General features: G+C 53.9%; 2 protein-coding genes across 11 annotated transcripts in view; one reads left to right on the top strand and one right to left on the bottom strand.

The window, feature by feature from the left end:
• The first annotated feature begins 2,248 nt into the window (after positions 1-2,248).
• Positions 2,249-11,420, top strand: SNORC (secondary ossification center associated regulator of chondrocyte maturation). 2 transcript variants are annotated; one of them, XM_071566760.1, is made up of 3 exons: positions 2,249-2,527; positions 10,391-10,576; positions 11,279-11,420. In XM_071566760.1, exons 1-3 carry the CDS (start codon positions 2,455-2,457, stop codon positions 11,386-11,388), a joined length of 369 nt encoding a protein of 122 aa, XP_071422861.1. In that variant the 5' UTR covers positions 2,249-2,454; the 3' UTR covers positions 11,389-11,420. The 2 variants fall into 2 exon arrangements, with proteins under 2 accessions (XP_071422861.1, XP_071422862.1); XM_071566761.1 differs by having other exon boundaries at positions 2,250-2,527; positions 10,394-10,576.
• Positions 11,421-11,897: 477 nt separating this feature from the next.
• The window catches only part of NGEF (neuronal guanine nucleotide exchange factor), a 50,383-nt gene continuing 42,720 nt past the window's right edge, over positions 11,898-19,560 (bottom strand). For all 9 annotated transcript variants that reach the window (XM_071566028.1, XM_071566029.1, XM_071566030.1 and 6 more), the window contains 5 exons: positions 19,376-19,539; positions 18,187-18,342; positions 15,704-15,783; positions 15,152-15,256; positions 11,898-14,501 (listed from right to left, as the gene is read on the bottom strand). In XM_071566028.1, coding sequence (XP_071422129.1) covers positions 14,329-14,501; positions 15,152-15,256; positions 15,704-15,783; positions 18,187-18,342; positions 19,376-19,539 — 678 coding nt within the window. In that variant the 3' untranslated portion in view covers positions 11,898-14,328. The remainder of the gene's footprint in view (positions 14,502-15,151; positions 15,257-15,703; positions 15,784-18,186; positions 18,343-19,375; positions 19,540-19,560) is intronic.

Below are 19,560 nucleotides of genomic sequence, written 5' to 3'. Positions count from 1 at the left end.
GGAAAAAAAGAGAGAACTTAAATAAAACCTGGTTGTATTATATCTGAGAGAAAACTTTCTGATTGCTTTTGTCAAAGCTGAGTTTTGAGATAATTCCTGGTGCTAAAATTCACCCAAAACTCGATTTGCATCAGTTTTCATCAAGAAACAACAAGCAAATACACAGGATATGGAACTACAACTGCTGCTTTATTTCTCCCCTGGTGAGGAATATTGGTGGGTTTTTCTGCTTGATAATTTTAGAGTTCAAATAAACACCAATAAGTTGAGATTGGAAACAAGAAAGCTTTAATTTCTCCCCCACTCTGCACAGAAACATGTGCATTCACAGTTGTGTTGTTTGTGCAAGGGAGATCAAGCCATGGCTGGTTCTCTCTCCCTCCTTTGCAGTAAGTGACCACCCCACCCACTCTGGTTCACTGCCCTCAATGAGAGGTTTGATTTCTCCCCTCAGCCTAAAGTCCACACAGACACCTTGTAGGTTTCCTTTTTTAGACTTACTTTCCTTTTTTCCTACTTGCTGCTTTTTTTTTGTGTGGAAAATCCCAGTAAAAGGTAATGATACATGTCCTCCTGCCATTCACAGAACCACAAAAAGTAAGTATGCTAAGACACTACTTACACAGTGCCTTGCATGATGTTTAGCTGATGTCTCAGAGAGAACTGGATGTGTTCAGGCTGATAAGCTGACTTTGTTGTAGTATCTTAATCATGTGAGGCATTGGGTTCAAAGGTGCTTTTGGTTTTTTAGTGGCATCTAATTTCTACAAGCTCATTTTGGACTGCTCTCTACCATGTAACAAATACACAGAAGCCCATTAATTTCCAGCTCAGATGGGAAGCAGGGAAGGAACAGCTCCTCGATTGCTATGTGAAAATGCAGAAGTGCCAGCAGGGAAAACGTGCAATGATTTGTCAAACTCTGAGGATCTCACTGGGCTTCTCAGGGTTTGTAGATAACAGACCAATGGGGAAGATCTTGTTCTTAGTGCTGAAATATGCTGGTTTCTGTGTTTAGTGCAAAGGTGAGGTGCTGGCATGTGCAGATTGTGTGCTCAGGTGTCTGCCTTGTCACCTCCTGTGAGAAACAGGGCCTGTTTCTGTAGCAGGAATTGTTTGGATGAGTAGGGATTGGAAAAATAGGAGCCATAGCATTTTACCTACTGCTGCATGTATTTCTGTGCTTTAAGCTCCTTTGCAGACAATGTGAACCTGGGCAGCTGATGGGGCTTTGGTCCAGGTCTGGCAGATGATGTTGAGTTGATGCTGGAGAGCTGTCTGAGGGATTTTTGAGCACAATTCCCCAGGTAACGGCCTCACTCTTTGCTTCACTGCAGGGACAGTGCTCTTTGCTCTTTTGCTGCTGCCTCTCTCAGCCAGGCACTTCTGCAAAGGCCTGCAGCAAACAGTGATTTAAAGGGACACCTGAACTGCGTGTGGCTGTCTGTCAGAGAAAGCCAAAAAGCAAAGAGATCTCTTAGCAGAAAAATATGGATTTGAAATTTAACACAAAAATACTTGTGACATATTTTTAGAGCATAAAGTACTGTCATTGGAGGATGTTTGTTACATGAAGGGAAAACATGAAGTATTTAATCCTCAACAGCTTAAAAATGCTAATGAAATTCTCCTGTGACAGTAAGCTGGAGTGTTCCCTGTTTCATACACCTCATCCTTTCCCCAGTCTCTGTTGGTGCAAATATGATTTGAAACCAGCCAGTTTTCTGTGCTGACCTTCCCACGAGCCCCCAGGCGGGCAGGGTGATGGCAGAGCCTGGCAGGAGTGGTGGTGTCTGTGCACTTGGGATCCCAGGAGGATGCTGGCCCTGCCCTCCAGAGCCACCTCTCCTGCAAGACTTCCCGGAGACCACCCAGGGCTTCCTGTGCTCCTCTGTGAGTATTCCACCCAGAAACAGATGCCATAGAGCTGCTGTGGCTCTGTCAGAGCATTTTAGCTCTGATTGAGGCCCTTGTTCTTTGCTGTGCCCACCCTGGAGTGCCTCCCCGCCTGCACAGCGAGGGCAGAGCGGAGCCCTCAGGCTGCCGGGCTTGGGTTGAGCTGCCCCAATGGCTCCTGTGTTACCCCATGCCGCGGGATGGCCCGAGGGAAGGCATTCCAGGAGCATCCCTGTGGCCTCTGGGAAGGGCTGGGGCTCACCAACAACTGCCCTGTGTGCAGTGGCCTGGCAGGGTGACGCTGCCTGGGGCTGGGCTGCCTGTGGGTTTAGGCACAGGTTTGGGAGGGTGGAGCTGCCTTCGGGAGGAGCTGTGCTCCTGAGCCAGAGCGAGGGAGGCTCCGCTGGGCTGTGCACTCTCTACACACTTGCTGTTGTAAAGCAAATTATTTCTTTTTACCTGTCTGGACAAAATTTCTATTATAGCAGCGAAGGCTCCACATTGTTGCATAAGCTGAAGTTTTAAGGATTCCTGCCGACACTGTTCCCGAGGGAAGCCATGCCCTGCCACAGAGCCCTTCGTCTGGTCCTGCTGATGCTGTGTGGCATCCTGGTCCCTGCTGTGCTGGCAGGTAAGGAGCTTTGTTTGCATTTAAAGCCCCAAAGGGTGGAGGATCGTTTGCTGCCTTTCTCTCCTCTCCCTTCCCTGAAAACATCCATAAGTATGTGTTGAATTACAACTGATTAATGGAAATCAGCTTTGCAGTCCGTGGCTGGTGGTAAGTACATTTTTGATCCCAAGACCAGGTTTCTGTTGGGGCAAATGGAGAAGATTCTTTGTAACTTTTCCTAAGTAGAACAGCAGTTGCATCTACCTGATTGTTGGTGGCTGGAGATCAGTGGTCACATCAGTCACAGGAGATGGAAAACCTCTCAGCAGCTGAGGGCACAGGCTGTCTGTCAGCTTTTCATGGTAGGAAGAAGTTCAGTTGTGAAAAGAAATGTTTGGCTAAAGCATGTGTGGCCATTCCTGGTTCCTTCTGTACTCTGCTACAGCGAGAACTGCAACAGTTGCTGTTGGCAGAAATAGGGGAGTGTCCATGAAAACCTCCCTCCAAAGCCAAGCTCTGCATCCTCGGGGTCTGTGCAGAACTGGGGGTCCCGAGGCAGTGCTGTACTCAGTGAGGTGGTGGGAGTAAGAGCAGATGAGATGCCTGTTCTGTAAGGCACCATTTTTAAGGGGGCTCATTAATAATTCCTGCCTTACCTGCTGCTGCCTTGGCCCTGCTGTGCTGGCTGTGGGGAACACAGCTGGTTTTACAAAGGATGGAAAACCCACTTCCAAACCCACTATATTGATGGGCTCTGAGTGTACAGGTGGAAACTGCTATGGGGAACTGCTTCCCTCAAAGCCTTTTTTGCAGTGGAGATGAGGCTGAAGGGGTGACTGGGGCCAGGTTGACAGGTAGGAGCACAGCATTTGGTCTTGGGAATTCTTTTCCAGCCTCACATGGCCTAGAGCAATGCTGGTTTGCAGTTCCCTCCCAGTTTGTTCCCAGCCTCTTGCCCAGGAGGGAGATCCTGGCTAGCTGTCTAGCAGATGAAATTGCAAAATCACTACTTTTTAAGGGGGCTTTTTTAGGGTTAGGGGAATTCACTGTAGTGTCTGGCTGGAATAGCTGTGGGTGCAGGAACAGAATTACTGCAGCTGGTATCCTCCCCATGGAGGACACCTTGCTGGGAAACCTTTAAAGGAACTAAGAAATGAGCATTTAAAAAGTGGGTACTTTCCTTCTCAAGCCCTCAGCCTTTGTACAGTGGAACATGAATCACTTCAGCACAGTCTGACTTTGTGCCTTACTCTTGCTCCCAGAAGCAGTGACCGTGCTCTTGCCCTGCATCAGGTAAGATCTTTCCTTCATCATTAACAGAATTTCACTCTGCAGGAAGTGATTCATTTCCAGTGAGAATTCAATCTGCTTCCTCTCCGAGCTGGGATTTCTTCTGTGCTGTTTAAATTTCCAGTATTTGGTGGGTATTTGCACCCTCTTTGCCAGCCTTCCCATCTGTCTGCTCTGGCGTTGTGCTGTCACTGCCTCCCTGTGTCATTTTGCTGCTGTGAGCCACTCCCAAGTTTACTTGATTCCTTTACTGGGTGAGTTGTGCTTGTGCAGCAGGGCTGGTAGCTCTTGAAGAGCTTGGTACTGGTGAATGCAACATTCAGAACCTGGGGTGCAGGAGAGACATTTCTCTGTTCAAGGCCTCTACCAAGTTGTGCCCTGCTCCCTGAAAGAGGACAGGAGGGAACCAGCCTGTAAACGCATCCCAGGAGCAAAGTGACTGTGCTGCATTAGACATGGAGAGTTCCTGCCCCCAGTACAGGTGCTTTCAGCACACAGTGGAGTTTTTTCTGCCTTTTACTCCATTAGAAAAGGAAATCTCCTGCCTGGTGCAGACAAGGAGGGGAAGGGCACACAGACAGCCCTCTGGTCTGAGCACATTCACATGCAGCCCTGCTGCTGTAAACAAGTCTGCTCACCATTCCTGGGACCGCAGCGCTCTGTGTTGCTGCGCGTTGCTCCGCACCGGAGCTCTGGGGCTTGCCCATCACAGATGCCCTTTATGCTCCCGCTGAAGGCCTCTTTTCATCCCTGCCCTGGCCCCGTGCCTGCTGTGGCCACCTGGGGCTGGACAGCCCGTGCTGGCCTCAGAGTTCAGCAGCCTCTGCCCTCTCCTCTCAGCACCTCTGACTGCACAGCAGAGCCCTCCACGGGGGCAGGAGAGGGGCTGCCCTGGGGAGGCTGCAGCTGGTGCTGGCCATGCAGACCCTGGCTCCGGGATGAGTCCTCCCTTTCTCCCTGGATGAATTGTATCACAGTAGGGACTCAGAGTTGGCTAGTACCAGGAGCCTTGGGGAGTGCTCAGGAAGCCAGAGAGGTGCGAGGGACCTCGCTGGCAGCTGAGGTTCCCATGTGAGTGTAGCAGTCAGGGCACTCTTGGGGGGCTGGCAAGTTGTGCCCCTCCATGCGGCCACTTGCCCAGCCCAGCTGGTTTCCTGGACAGTGTGGTGAGGGCTCTGTGACTGTGGAAAGCCTGAACTTCTCCAGGTTACCAAGCTCTTTCCAACATCCCATTTGTCAAAGATGGGGAAACAACAGACCACATCGTTAAGTCCCTTTTGTCCCCATCATGTAGGTGCAACAGGAAAGAGCCTCCTCAAGGACATTTTACAGACTCAGACCTCTGCTTCCTCCAAACTGGAGTGGCACACAGGCCCAGAGCACAAGGGAATTGGGAAGAACTGATTTTTCTATCTGCAAACCAAGTTTCAGTACCCATAATAGATCCAGAGCTCCAAGTGAAGTGGAAGTTAGTAAAATGCCTTTACAAGGTATGGGCTTCTGAATCGTGTATATATTTGCTATCTGAACTCACATGCAGGCTCATGAGTTCCTGTGGTTTGAGCTAACATGGTAATACATTGCACTGTAGAGGCACATCAGAATGAGTTTGGGGGAAAAAGCAGCAGGGTGGGTGAGCCAAAGGAAAACATACAGGAGACCACCTTGACCAAGGACATCTCTCTGTTTCAGCTCATGTGTCCTCATTCTCAGCTATAGGAGATGAAAAGACTATTAGCAAGTTCTTAAAGCTTAGGTACTGGAATATGAGTAGCAGTAAATAGGTTTTGTCAGGCAAATTTCTGGAAGAGATGTGGTTGTTCCAGCAAGCCTGTTCAGTCTTGCAGCAGGACTTTGTAGGTCATTACTCAGCCTTGCTCTCCACCTTCACTCTTTGTAAATTACTGACACTGGTTTTGACTCCTGACAAGAGATGCTGGGGTGGACGTGGGGAGTGAGGATGACAAGGTGCTGAAACCAGCTTGTATGAGGAAGAGTACTGGTCACTGGCAAGCAATTTCAGGGATGAAGATGTGAACTGGCCACATCTGTCAGCCTTGAGGTCTTGCAGTCTGCCTGTCTATAAGGGTCTGGCTCCCTCAGATTTGGTTGGCTTCCTCACAAGAGCTGTCACTTGTGAAAGCTCTTCCAGTCTTACCTTTGTCACTGTGTACTGGCCACCATGTCACTGTGCTGGCAGCTCTCACCCCACCTTCTCTCTGAGCACAGAAGTAGCAGGTTGGTTAAGTTGCCCTTAGTGGTATCCCCTCTGGATCTCTCTACAGCCCACATGGCTAGAGTCCTCCTGGGTCCCTGTGTTGCCCAGAAAACTTATGGTGGATTTCTTTGCAGAAAGTCTGGTATTTTCTTCCCTTTTCTTGGCCTCAGTTGTAACTATCCTGTGTTGGAGAGAGGAGAAGACAGTGTAGCAGAGAGATCGCACTAAAATATTATAATTTGTAGTGTCAGTGTATGGGAAGGAAGAACTTTGGAAAGCACTGGAACACTTCTAGTCCATTTTGTCCAGTTCCATCTCTGCCCAGTAAGACCCCAGTAAGATTATTGCATGTCTTTCCCCTAAGTGTTCTCCAACTCTGTTTTTCACAAAGAGGATTTCACTGTTAGTCTGTGGAGCGGCAGTTGCCCTCAGCCTGTGCTCTGGTGCTGAGACTGGGCTAATGCTGGGGAAGAACTCCCTCTGTGCCTGGACTTGAGGTTTCCTTCCCTCAGAGCACTCAGCACTGAGGCACAAAGCCTGAGCAGTTGTGAGTTCCCCGTGTGCTTCAGCAGCCTGGTAGTGCACACCTGCTGCCCCTGCTCAGTCACTGTGGGGCAGACAAACCATGTGACTGTGCCAGGTGGGTTTTTCTAGATAGACTGATGACAGCACAGCTAATGCATGGCTCTCACCCAGACATTAAACGTCTGGTCTTGTGAGGGAGGATGTATTTTGAGCATGTTTCTTGCTAGTTCTTTATTTCTAGAAAGTTCTTGGGTGTACAGGAAAGCCATGTGCCACCTTGCCTTTGATAGCTGGTTTCCAACCTTGTCCTCCCTCCTTACTGGAGATGGCAACATGCTTGGGTGTTTCCACAAGTGAGAAATGCTGTTCCCTGCCCCAGGGCTGTGGAGCTGCCCTGTAACTTCCCCTTTGCCCATGAAGGGCTTCTGCTGGGTCTGGAGCTGTCCCTGAGGAGTTTTCCTCAGTCACAGACCATGTTCCCCTGGTTGCCCTCAGGGTGACAGTAACTGTGTGGGTGTTCAGGCCTGGCAGCTGGTGCTGCTTTCCCTGGAGATGGTATTTAGTCTTACTGTCCTGCTTGTGCAGAGAAACTGAGCCCAGGAGGGAGAGCAGGATGTGTGGTGGTCCCCCAGAACACAGGCAGCAGAGCAGAGAACTGAAGCTTCTGACTCGGATCCCACACCTGGACTTAGAGCCTGTCCAGCCTCCATCCAACAGGCGACTGGAAGAGACCCTCATGGCTCACTTGGAGACTTGTGAGACCTTATGAATAGTGTATGTGTTGGGTTTGGGCACCTGACACAAGTTCTGTCCTTTCCCCTTGCCTTTCATTTCCCAGAGGACTGATGTGGGAGTGTGTCATTTAATGCCAATGGGGCTGACACTCACTGGGACTCTCAGGGGTGCAGGTGTTACACTCTGATTGCTAAAGAAACCTGTTGGATCACCTGTAAGGGTGATTGGATGAGTGCTTGAACTTTTCAGCCACGCAGGAGTGGAGGCACATGAGGACATGAGCTGTTGGTTTAGAAGGGAAAATGAAAGGTGATCCATGGAGACAAAAGTGCTGGCACTGAGCTGGTGCTCTCCCAGGCTGCAGCAGTTGGCTCTGGAGGGGCCTGCCTGCTGGCAGCCTTCTCTGGGGTGCGTTTGGTGTTCTCCCACCCGTGTGCCTGGGGCAGGGCTCTGGGCCTTGCTGCAGCAGCAGCATCGAGGAGCAAGAACTGAGGAGGGAACCAGCAGCAAGCCTGGCTCCTGGTGACATTCAGCGGCAGGTATTTCACTTTATGCCTGTGCATGACTGCTGCTGCTTTTGAGTTGACAGCCCTGTTTGTGAGGCACCAGAGCTGAGTGAAAGGGGTTGTGTTTCCCTTAGCCGAAGTGCCATTAAGGTAAAACCACAAGAACTCGGACAGAAAACACGTGTTTAGCACACTTTGCCCCTTTCTATGTGGGTGAATTGAAAGCATTAGATCAGGGGAATTAATCAAATGCATATCCAGCAGCATCAAGATCTTGAAAAACAACAGAGATCATAAACAAATTAGACTGTTTCCTCTGTACTTGGCTATCAAAAATAAGCTCTGTGCCCTGCCTGAAGAGAGCTGCAATTAATTTTTTAGGAATTAGATGCATCCTAAGAGGGGACAGGAGAGATTTTCTATGATCTGTGGCTCTGTCCGGATAGATGAAGTCTGGTTAGCTTAGTCTGGTGAGATAAAGAACCTTTGCACTGTGGGTGGAAGGGGTAGTGTTGCCTCCTCACTCCTTTGAGAGCTGGGACAACCCTGTCCAGGTCCTACAGCCCCCCTGGATGATGCTGCATCTGCTGCAGATCATCAGAGCTCATGCCTGTGCCCGGTGAGATGTAAGGGGCATGCCCAGCTCTGAAGAGAAACAACACTCTTGGGAAAGGCAACAGTGCTGTCCTCCCAGCACACTGTTCCTCTGCCAGGTGGGGACAGTAGCAGTGCTGTTGCTGACCCAGGGTTGTTCACAGTCAACAAGGTCATAGCTGGAGTGTGGCTCTTCTGTATGGGGCTTCTCCCCTTGCAAAAGCAGCCTGAAACCAGGGAACTGGGGCTTCCAAACCCTCCATGCCACTGTTGCCAGCTAATTAGCCCAGCTCTTCTCAGTTCTGCCTGTTGTTTTAACTACATTTACTCACTGAATGCTGAATTTCCTCCTGCTCTATCCTCTGGTAGTGAAACCACAGGATTTATAGAAGGGGTCCACTGGAAATGAAACTTTCTGGAAGAGCCTCTGGATGGCATGTGAGTCTTCAGCTCTGCTGTTTGGTTTTGCAGCACAGGTTTTGAAGGGCCCTGTAAAGAGGTCAGGTGTTACTGGGGAACCCTCATGGAACACAAAGCTCTGTGTGCTTGTACAGGGGAGCAGCGAGCAGGGATGTACCCAGTGTGTACGGACATGATACTCACTCGAGAGAGGCACAGCCAACGCGTGCTGGGGTCCCTGCCTGGCCTACCTGGCACAGGCCGCACGCTGGACACTTGTCTCTGCCCGTGCTCGTTGGGCCAGAGTTAACCCTGGTGGCTGCCTCACTGAACATCCCATAGCTTTTCTGGCTGTAGAAAGGGCTTTCAAAACTAGTTTAGAATCTTCTTGTGTCCCCAAGACTGTGGGCAACCTGGAATATCTCTGGGGAGGGTGCGAAGTGCTCTTTGATGCAAGCCCTTCAGTAAGTTCCCATTGGGTTTGTGTAGGCAGGAAGGGTGTTTTGGTATTCCTCTTCCTTTGGGTGCAGGGCTCCTATGGGAGAACAGTGTGGTGGAGCCCATTCATGAGGGTTCTTGGCACTCTGCGGGAGGAAAGGAGGGCTCCTGGATACTTAAAGCTGGGGCTGGTGCTGCCAAGATGTGCTGCTGCCACCTCTCTTCCTGGGCCACAGAGAGCCTGGCGCAAGTTCCCCTGGGCTCACATGCCAGAGTTGGGGTGCCTTGCCCCAGGGAGTGCAGGCTGCCTGTTCTGGCTCCTCCAGCTCCCTCTTTGCTAGTCCTGATAACCATTGTGTCAGTTCAGGTGGGCCCGGGCTCTGGATGTTGGTTTTCCTCTCCTCTAGCTTTTTTTTTGCTATGCCAGTGCAACATTCCTGGTGGTTTGAGCAGGGAGCTGTGGAATGTCTCCCGTTCCTGCCAAGGCCCACCCGAACAAGCTGGGCATTGACAGGGAGCGCTTGGCTGAGCCACACACAGACAGGGAGGGCTCTCTGCTTTGGGCCCTGACCCATGGCGGAGAGGAATAACAGGACACAGGTGGTAACATCAAACAGAGCCTGGCCCAGCTTTCATCTCCCTGGCACAGGGGGAAGGTGTGGGAGAGGGAGGTTGAGGCTCTGGGGTCCTGTCTGGGGGAGCTGTGTCCTGCGCTGTGCCCGCACCTCTGCTGTCCTGCACTGCACAGACTGAGGGTGCAGCACAGGAAGGCCGTGATATGCTGCGAATTTGGCCAGCGCAGCAGCCAGGTGGCCTCTGCCTGTTGCAGGCATGTGGCAGCCCCTCCCAACCCAGTCCTATGGGTATCCACAAGTCAAAGAGCTGTGGATGTTTCATGCGGGGCCTGTTTGTATGTGAGCAGAGGTTGCACAGTCCAGGGAGCTCCCTGTTGTCCTGCGTGTGCTGTGTACACACCAGATTGCCCAAAAAGCCTGTGGCAGTGGTATCATGCTAGGGCACAGGCATTGCCTTCGGCTGCTCTGAGTGTGGGTGTTGAGTGGAGGTGGTGCCCTGCCAGGGCAGGGCTGTGCAGGCAGCTGGAGCCCAGGGACTTGCTGAGCTGTGGTTGTCACCAGCAGCCAGCCCGAGCCCCCATACCCATGGGTGCTTGTCTGCCAGCAGAGTATCCACAGGGCCCAGTCCCCACCTTCTGGAACGAGCCGCCCGAGTTGCCCTCCGGAGCCGGTGCCTTCGACGCTGCCACCGCCACGGCGCGGCTGTCGGACGCCACCACCCGCCCCCCGCACACCCCCGAGACGGAGCCCGAGGACACCACCCACCTGCACCGCCTGGATGCTGGGGACGGTATGTGAGGTACCCACGGCTCACTGCCACGGGGCACAGGATGTCACTGGGTGCCTGTCACCTTCCAGGAGGTGTTGAAGCCACCAGAGGTGGCCTGTCCCCAGCCACACTGGTGGGGAGGGGTTGCCTGTATCTCCTCTCAGAGGAAATTCACTGCTGAAAAACCTCCACTTGGAGCACTGGCCAACCCCAGAGCAGCTTGAAGACATTCCCTCTTGCCCCAGGTCTGACCTGTTGTGCCAGGCACCTGAAAAAAAAAGTGGTCTGAGCACAGGCTGGGCTCTCCAGGGCAGAATGTGCCTGGACCTACCTAAACAAGGGACTGTGAGTGCCTTTTCTGGCTCCTGACCGGCAGCAAAAGTCTGTTGGGATGCAGTTTTGCCACAGGCAAAGGAGCTCTCATGGGGGTTAACAGGAAAGCTGAGTGCCACAGACCTGCTTTGTGGCAGCTGTCCTTGTCACTGGGACCTGGCTGAGGTGGCAGTGGCTGGCTACAGCCCCTGCCCAAAGGTGCTGTGCTGCTGGGGCACAGGACCACACCTCAGCTGCATGGGGACATAGGACAGGGCTACTCACCATGGCCAGTGCAGGAAGCTCCAGGGCAGGTGTGTGACTTGCTGGGTGTGGGGTGATCCCTGCAGCCCATCCTGTCTGGGCCTCACTGGCTCTGCTAACCTCACACTTTTTTCTCTGTACCTGCAGGTTCACTGGGGCCTGGAGCTATTGGTGCCATTGTCATTGCCTCCCTCCTGGGGACATCTGTGCTTGTGGCCTTGGTCATCATCACACTGAGAAAGTTCTCAGCCTCCTGAACTCAATAAAAGTTTTTTCTGTTACACAACCAGCCTGTCTCCAGCCCTCGATTGCTCCTGCTCCCTGTGTGCCTGGGGCCCTGGGAGAAATGCTGCCGTGGGTACAGCAGGGACCACTGCAGGCCCTGTGCTGAGCAGCCAGGCTGCACCTGTATGCTCTTTGTTCTTAGTGTGTGTATCTCCTGGGTGCACCCAGACCTGGCTGGCTTCACCACCCCAAGCCCTGTCATCTGTGGTCCGAAGGCACTTGTGGAAGTGTGTGGCTTTGAGCTGGGAGCTCAAAGGGCCCCTTCTGTGTCTGGGTGATGGTAACAGTGTCATGCATCCCCCTGCACAGCTTTCCTCAGGAAAGGTTCATTGGCAGGAACTACCCCGTGTTCATGTGTTCAACCCCAATTCCACCCACTGTATTTGGGCCAGTTTCTCCCCAACAGTTGCACTGCTAGAGACTGGAGAGCAGGTGAGTGATCAGTGGTGGGGAGGAAGGAGACACACACGCGTTGTTTTGGTGCTGGCTTGCTCAGCTACATTTCATCACACGGAAGAACGAGACAACAAGAAGTTCCCCTCACTTTGCTGAGGCAGGCTCGCGGGGGCTGGGGGCTGCAGCCTGTGACTGTGGGCCCCAGGCCTGGCCCTGTACAACACTGGAGACCACTGAAATGGGGGCGTGCAGGGCTGGGGCTGAGGAAATAACACTTGGATGCCACTGGGTGCCTGGAAGCGGCACAGCTCATGCCTGGGGCCTGGAGTCTGACAGAGTCACAGCAGAGCAGGAGGGGCCGTAACCATCCCAGGGCTTCGTGGTGGGTCAGGGGCCAGGGCACAGCAGGCCCCTCCCTGGAGAAATCCAATGAGGACCCACTGTCCTGGCGAACTAGTGAAACAGCCGTTTCTGGTGGGTCACTGAGCATTTCTGTGCTGTGAGAAACCCCAGGTGGATATGTTGGGCTGCAGTGCCCAGGCTGGGCTGGCTGCTGGGCTACAAAGCTGGAGGATCTGAGATGTGGTAATTTCTTAGATCATTTTAACGGCTTCTTAGAGCTGGAACCCCTCAGGGGTTTGCACTCAGGTCTGGACCCTGAGCAGGTTTGGTTGTCTCAGAAAGCTGACTGTGGGGTGCTGCTGGGGGACCTGGCTTAGGGTGTCCCCATTAAATCAGCCCCACACACCAGACTGGAAGCTGTAGGTCCTTCCTGGGCTCCGCTCTGGGCTGGGCACTGGGTGATGGCCTGAAGCCTCTGGCTGGTGTGAGCTGCCCAGGGGCCCTCTGCCAGGGGTGCCACAGGTGCCTGGGCAGCACAGCCCTGCTGGCTGTCATCACATGCTAATGCGGTGGCACTGAGCTCCCTCTTCACTGCTGTGACCAGTTTGATCCCTTGGGCTGGCTCTGAGCTGGTTATGGTGACAGTAGGGGCAGTCCCAAACACAGCCCTGGGCCCCCTCTCAGCTGTATCTGGCCTCATGCTGCACACCCCCATGTGCCATCTGGGCTCCGTGTCCAAAGACCAGCTCAGGATCCTCCTTCAGCAGCTTCCCAGTGTCCTGCTTTCTCCTCATGCTGCCTCTGCCTGGCTGTGCCGCTCCCCTTCGTGCACGTGGCTGGTGTGTGGCTCCATGGGCAGGCGGCTGCTCTGCATCCCCTCCGCGCGCTCAGCTGTGGTGCTGTTGGAGGCCACGGTGCATGAACACAATCCTTTGCAGGGTCAGAGCGGTGCCCAATATGTGATATTCCTGGTGGATGCTGGCTGAGGCTCAGGACCAGCCTGCAGCCCAGAGGCCCTCGACTGCAGCCATGTGTGGGGCTGTGGAACAACAGGCAGGTGCTGCGGGTCTGTCCCGTGCCCTCGCTGCCCTCAGTGCTGTGCCCTGGGCTTCATGCGGTGCTCAGTGCCACAGCTGCAGGAGTGGTGCTTCGGCTCTGCTGGCGACGGGGTTGGTTTATGTACACGGCGGGGAGCTGTGCAGGTGCTGCGGGTTACAAGCATGCAGACAGCGATCGCTGGGACAGCAGCTCCGGGGAAGGGCACTCTCTGCCGCGGGGCAGCCTGGCTCGGCTCGGGTCGGCTCTGCTCCCGCGGGTCGTGGTGTGTGCGGGAGATGCTGGCATGGCCACCCGCGCTGGCCTTGGCGGCAGGAGCAGCAAAGACTACGAGTGCAGGTCAGCCCGGGAAGGAGGCTGCGGTGGCCCTGCAGAGGGAGGCGGGCTGGGAAAAAGGGGCTGAGCCCTGGGGTAGGGCCCAGGTGTGCTTCCAGGCCATCAGGCAGATAGAGATGTAGGTCAGGGGTGGTGAGGCTGGGCTGCTGGTGGAGCAGGGCTGGGTGTGGAAGCGGATTGAGGGTCTGCCTGTGGAAATGGGCCCACCAGCTCCCCAGCGGGACTGGGAAGGTGGAGGTCCTGGGTCTCATCCCAGCCTGTTGCCAACGGGCTCTGAGCGGCAGCGAGACAGCTCCTGTGCTGCTGTCCCTACCCCTGAGAGAGGCTGTGTCCAGAGCCCCCGGGACTCTGACTCAGAAGGGAGCGGTTGGCTGTGAGTGCTCACACTGCACAACATTAATTGCTCAGTGGCATTTGGCCTCTCCCAAATGGTCCGAGCCAGCACCAGCCAACACACGTGCAAGGGATGGGGCTCAGCTGGCTGCCCCCAGTGGCCGTCGGGCAGTGTCCCTTGCGCTCGTGCTCTTTTGGGGCTTTACAGAACACCTGGAAAAGGATTATTTTACAGTTTAAAACACTGATTTCTAGGAAAGGATCAGTGCTGGGGGAGGGGGGGGGAGGGGGGGACAGGAACGACAGTCGGGTTGTTCATGGGTGCGTGTGCCTGCTTCGGTGCAGCAGGTCCCCCACCATGTCCCACAGCTGCCACCTCTTCCCAGCTGGCAACCTCTGTCTCCTGCCCCTCTCCCAGAGGCACTCCAAACACTCGGGGATGCTGGCAGTCACTGGCGGTTTCTGCTGCCCAGTTTCCTTCTCTGACTGTCATCTGACTTGTGCACCCGGAAACACTCCTTCAGGTTCTGGGCTCGGATTTTGGGGTTCAGGATCTCTTCCCCCATAGAACTGGGGAACCAGCCCCTCTCCTGGTCATGAAGACGCTCTCCAAATATCCAGCCTGAGCACAGACAGAGACAGGCATAAGTGAGAAAGGTCCTTGCTTCTGCACTGGGACAGTTGTACTGGAAAGAGCCTATGGAACTGACAGAGCTTGCTGGTAGCTGCTCAGAACCCTGCTGGAGCAGACCCAGTTTGTCCATCCAGCAAGGAGGCCTGTTCATCTGAGCAGAACTGTGTGTGGACAACTGGCTCAAGGGATGTCACCAGAAAGCAGGCACTGCTGCCACTGAATGCCCTCCACTGCCCCCAGAACGACAGGAGTGGTTCCCAGCAGAGACATGTGACTGAGGCCACCGGCTACAAGGGTGTCCCAGAGAGCAGGACTGGGTGGCTGTGAAGCATCATAAAGCTAAGAACAGCTCTGGGATACATCTGGGGTGGCTGTGCCAGCCGTACTATGGCCCACAGCTGTTTTCAGGGTGGCTGTTCCCGTATTGCTGTTCCTGTATTGCTACAGCTTAGGGCAAGCCTGGATTGTCTGAGTGTTCAGAGAAGGCAGTAACTCCCTTCTCCTGGTGTGACCTACCTCAGCTTCACCAGTGTCAGGGTCTCTCCCTGGCTAGAGGGAGAGACTCACAGCTGCCAGCCCAGAGTAGAGCCCACCCTTCCACAGGGACTCCCAGCCCATGCCCACCCTGTCCCACGTACCATCGTCTGTCTTGTCCAGGATGTTGAGGACGTCAGCCAGTTCTAGGGACAACTCGTCGGGCTGCTGGGCCACATATGGGTGGACACACTGGATCTGTGGGCAGTCTGCCAGGGAACAGGGCAGTGTGAGGGATGGGCTGAGGTGGAGCCCCTGGCAGGATGGTGTGGCTCAGGTGGCAGCAGCACCGCGAGGTCTGCGCATGGTCCCTCTGATCTGGTAAGGAACCCCATGGAGGCCAAAGGGTGCCCCAGCCACAAGGGACCAGGGGAGCAGCTCCGTGGGAAGGGAGCACATCACCACCACAGTGCCAGCCGTGAACAGCCTGGGTGGGAGGGAGGGTGTTGGTGCAGCGCAGCCTGGGCTAGAAGGGGACAAGGTCAGGGCCAGACACAGAGACCAGCAGGTATGGATGGTGGAAACACAAAGGGAGCCCAAGGAGAGAGTTCAGCTTTGACAGAGGCCCCATGTACACGGCTGGACTGAGATCAGGCAGAATAAGGCGCTCTGGGGTATGGGTGAAGAGCTCCTGGCTCCCATGCTGTGTCTCTTACCAACAAGTCTGGATGTAAATGAAACGAACTTGGTTCTCCGGTTTGGGGCTAGTGAAATCATCCAGCGCTTCATTTCACTCCTGGACAGGGTAGAAAAACCAAGGCTGTGAGCATGAGACACCTGTAGGGACTCCAGTTCTTCTGCCCAGCCAGCCCTGGGTTCTGAATTCCTCCTCCCAGCCTTTTCCTGCTTGGCCCTCAGGAGTCCTGGACTCAACATGATGCTGAGCTGCACTCCTGCACACCCTGGCTGGGATGTCACAAGTGCCATAGTGCTCCGGGCCCTGCTGCACAGCCCTGGTTATCCCCACAGGCAGCAGAGTGTGATGGGGGCCTGGTGTTCTCTGGGATCTAACAAGCAAAGGCAGCTCCTGGCTGGGCTGGTCAACAGGGCAGTTATTCCTGGAGATAAGCAGGACAGGAACCATTTATTCTCAACAGCTGCTGTGCAGGAACATATAAAGGGCAGAACTGAATAATTCCACACAAGGATACCAAGAGTACTGCTTGCTTGGCAAAGGATGAGACAGACCCAGCACACTGCAAAACCTGGGCTTGCAGCAGGAGGGTAAGATCTCACAGGTGCTAGAGAAGCCCCTTGAGGCTTTCCCCAGCCCCACTTGGAAATGGGGCACTTTGTCTTCATAGACTTCAGCTCCTGTCCAGAGGCCCAGCTGCGCTCCTGGCTCTGAGGGAGCCAGAACTCTCTAACTCCTCAGATGGTTTTAAAGCCTGAATTTGACACAGATCTAAAGCCACCAAAGTGTGTTCTGGGAGGAGAGTGGCCTGAAAGGGAGGCATAGAGGACAAATGCTGGCAGGCTGATCCATAGGTCTGAGAATACCTTGTTCTTCAGGGCTAAAGCATGATGCCAAGGACCAGTGGAAACACCTTCATGGTGTGATGAAGATCTGCAGGATGAAGGCCTTGTGCATGGAGAAGCTGCCATGTAGAGACCAAACACAGGGGCTTGCCATGCTTGTGTCTGTCTGCAGGCTGGCCTTGCACACAGCTCTTAGGATCCTGCCTGCAGTGCCCAGTTCCTGTCACCCTGCAAGGAGCCCACCTGTGCTCCAGTCCTATCCCTGCAACCAGCTGTGTCCAAACAAGCTGCCAGCTCCTGGAAGAGCCCACCCAGGGTGTTAGCTGTGAGCTGTCACTGAGCAGGCCATTGTTGCCATACACGTTCAGAGCCGTGAGCTATGGAGCAGATGCAGAAGTCTCTGTGTGGCATACACTTATCCCTTCTAATTCTGTAGTCTTCCAGTCTTTGCCTCTGGTACTGCCCCCATCATCCCAGCAGCTCTGCATCAGCAGCCTTCAGCAGTTGCTATATCACATTTCAGTGCTCAAGACCTATTGGCAAGCCATATTCTGGATCATATACTCATGTGGCCCCCTAGAAGATGGGACAGGATGCAGAGCACAGGCCTGTGCCTGCCTTCCCTGAGCTGAGGCAAACCCTGGCCTGGTTTATCGGTCTCTGCACAGCCAAGCCTCACAGACGTCAGACGTGCGCTTGCCCTGCATAACGTGACTGACACCTCTATTTTCAGTGCAGCAGAGCTGCAGCCACGTGTCTGGGGAGCAGGTGCAGCTGCTCACTATGCTGGGGGCTCGTCTTCCTGACGCCAGTGCCGCGCTGTGCTCAGGGGGTCAGAGTGCAGCCCCGAGGCTGGTGCTCATTTAGGAAAGTGGATGATGCATACCAGCCTACTGACAGCACATAACATCAAGCTGGGGTTGTGCATCCTCCCTGGGAGCTGTTTAGCTGGTGGCATGGATGCTGTGCCTAGAAAGTGTGGGCCTGGTAGTACTCAGGTCAGTGAGAAAGCCGTGCCCTGCACTCCAAACTGATCTGCTCTGTGCTAATGCAGCTGAATCATTCACACAGTCTGAGCTTGTCAGAGCCTGAAGTGAAAAATCAGTGAGCCAAAAAACCTGTATCCAGGGAGACAAGGAGGCCCTGAGCAGCAGAAGGGCTGCACAAGATTGGCACTGCCTGTGGAGACGCAGAGGAAGCAGCCTCTTGTCCCACCTTCTCCTACGAGCAGGAGACAGTTTGCCTCACAGGGCTGGCCTGGCACAGCCATGATGCTTGTGAGCCAGTGGAACTGTTGGAGTGTGCCAGTGCACGTCCTGCTTGTTTTAACTTTCTGAATATGCTGCAGGCTGTAAATCAGCTGGGCCCCTGTGCCTGGGCTGACTTCTGACCTCTCTGTCCCAGAACAGGAACTGTCTGTCTGTCCTTCACCCCAGATGCCACAAATACACTATACAGGAGAGAAACCTGCCTCGTTAAGGAGTGCCTTTCAGTAGGAGAGGACAAAGGCAGCCCTGGGAGAGTGATCCTGAGCAGAGAGGTTGGTGGGGCCAGCCCAGCTGCAGCAGTGGGATCCCTCCCTGCCTGCCCCTGCAAATCCCAGAGAGCTGGTCCCCATGCAGGAAGGGTGCAGGGGGAGAGCAGGGTGACTGGTACTCACTGGGACGAAGCCTTCAGCATGTAGCTGGCCTCCCGGTCATCTGCGTTCTCCAGCAGCCTCAAGATGAAGACATTGGCCAAGCTCTGCCCCTGATCTTCCAACTCCTCTACCCGAAGCAGCCCTCGGGGAGCAGAGTCAAACACTTGATACTTGTCCCTGGGAGAGGTTAGAGAGATTAGGAAAAAATGCAGTTATCCCAGGAGACTTTGGCTTCAGCCACTCAAAACTGTACTGAGGACACAGACCAGGAACCTCTGCATGGCAGGAGGCAAAATGATGTCCTGCTATGGGAAGGGATGAACAGGTGGCTATGAAAACCCACTGCAGAGCAAGAAACCCTCTCCTTTCTCTGCCCTAGGCCTCCTGCATGGCCTGGAACAAGCCGTTTGCTCTGAGCTCCCCATGTACAAAACACAGATGGTCCTCCCTCAAAGGGGACTGTGAGACTTAATTCATTCCCATTTGTAAAATGCCTCTGTGTTTTCTGGATACAAGTTGCCACAGAAGCAAAACATTTCCCTGCACACAGACACTGCGGCGACACGTTTATTAGGAACGTTGGACGGGTGAGATGCTCCCTACCAGTGGGTCTGGTTCAGGCCACAAAGAGCCTGCTGTTCTCTGCTGCTGTGTTTCGTCAGTGTCTGCTTGCACAAGGCTCAGTTCTCAGCATGAGGACATCCTCCTCCTCCTGAGGCAGGTTACACCATGTCAAACATAACTGCTGGCCTCAGGCCTAAATTTATACCCCTCCCTGCTGCTCAAACTTTCTAGTCTGCTTTCTTAGAGGTTTAACTGACTAAATCTGAGCTGTTCTTCAGGCAGTGATGAGTCAAAAATCACTTCTTGACAGGAAGGCAGGCCTCTTGGGTCAGCCCACCAGTCAATGCAACTCATTACCACCCTGTAGAAAGTGCTGGATACATGCTCGTTTACCCTGCTGGAAGACCTGGCCTATGATCTGTTTAACTCCTGTTTGCCATAAATTTTCAGACAGAGAGAGCTGTGCCACCCATGAAGAGTCAGCTGTGCTTACAGGCAAGAAGACTGCTGGAGGGAGGTGTACAGGTCAGGCCAGGATGCCCTGTGCTAGGCTGCAGGATGGGGTCACAGCACCACAGCTTGGATAAACTCAGGGGTAAACAGGACTAATAAAGTGTCCTATGTACTACCCGAATTTTGCACTCACCCAGGAATTTGCCGGCAAATCACCAGCAGATCATTGAACAGAAACAGGTAGATCTCTCTGAAGAGTTTCTTGGTGCGAAGCGTTCGTGATGTCTTTGGACCATTCATTTGCTGCAGCTCCCCCTGCTTCAGCAGCCAGCGGGAGTGGGAGATGATGGGCACAGACTAGAAGGGAGAAAAAGATGG

The sequence above is a fragment of the Pithys albifrons genome, chromosome 11 (assembly GCF_047495875.1).
Source record: "Pithys albifrons albifrons isolate INPA30051 chromosome 11, PitAlb_v1, whole genome shotgun sequence".
NCBI classification, from domain to species: Eukaryota; Metazoa; Chordata; class Aves; order Passeriformes; family Thamnophilidae; genus Pithys; species Pithys albifrons.
The sequence above is the reverse complement of the archived record's forward strand: the minus strand, read 5'-3'. Positions and strand labels throughout refer to the sequence as shown.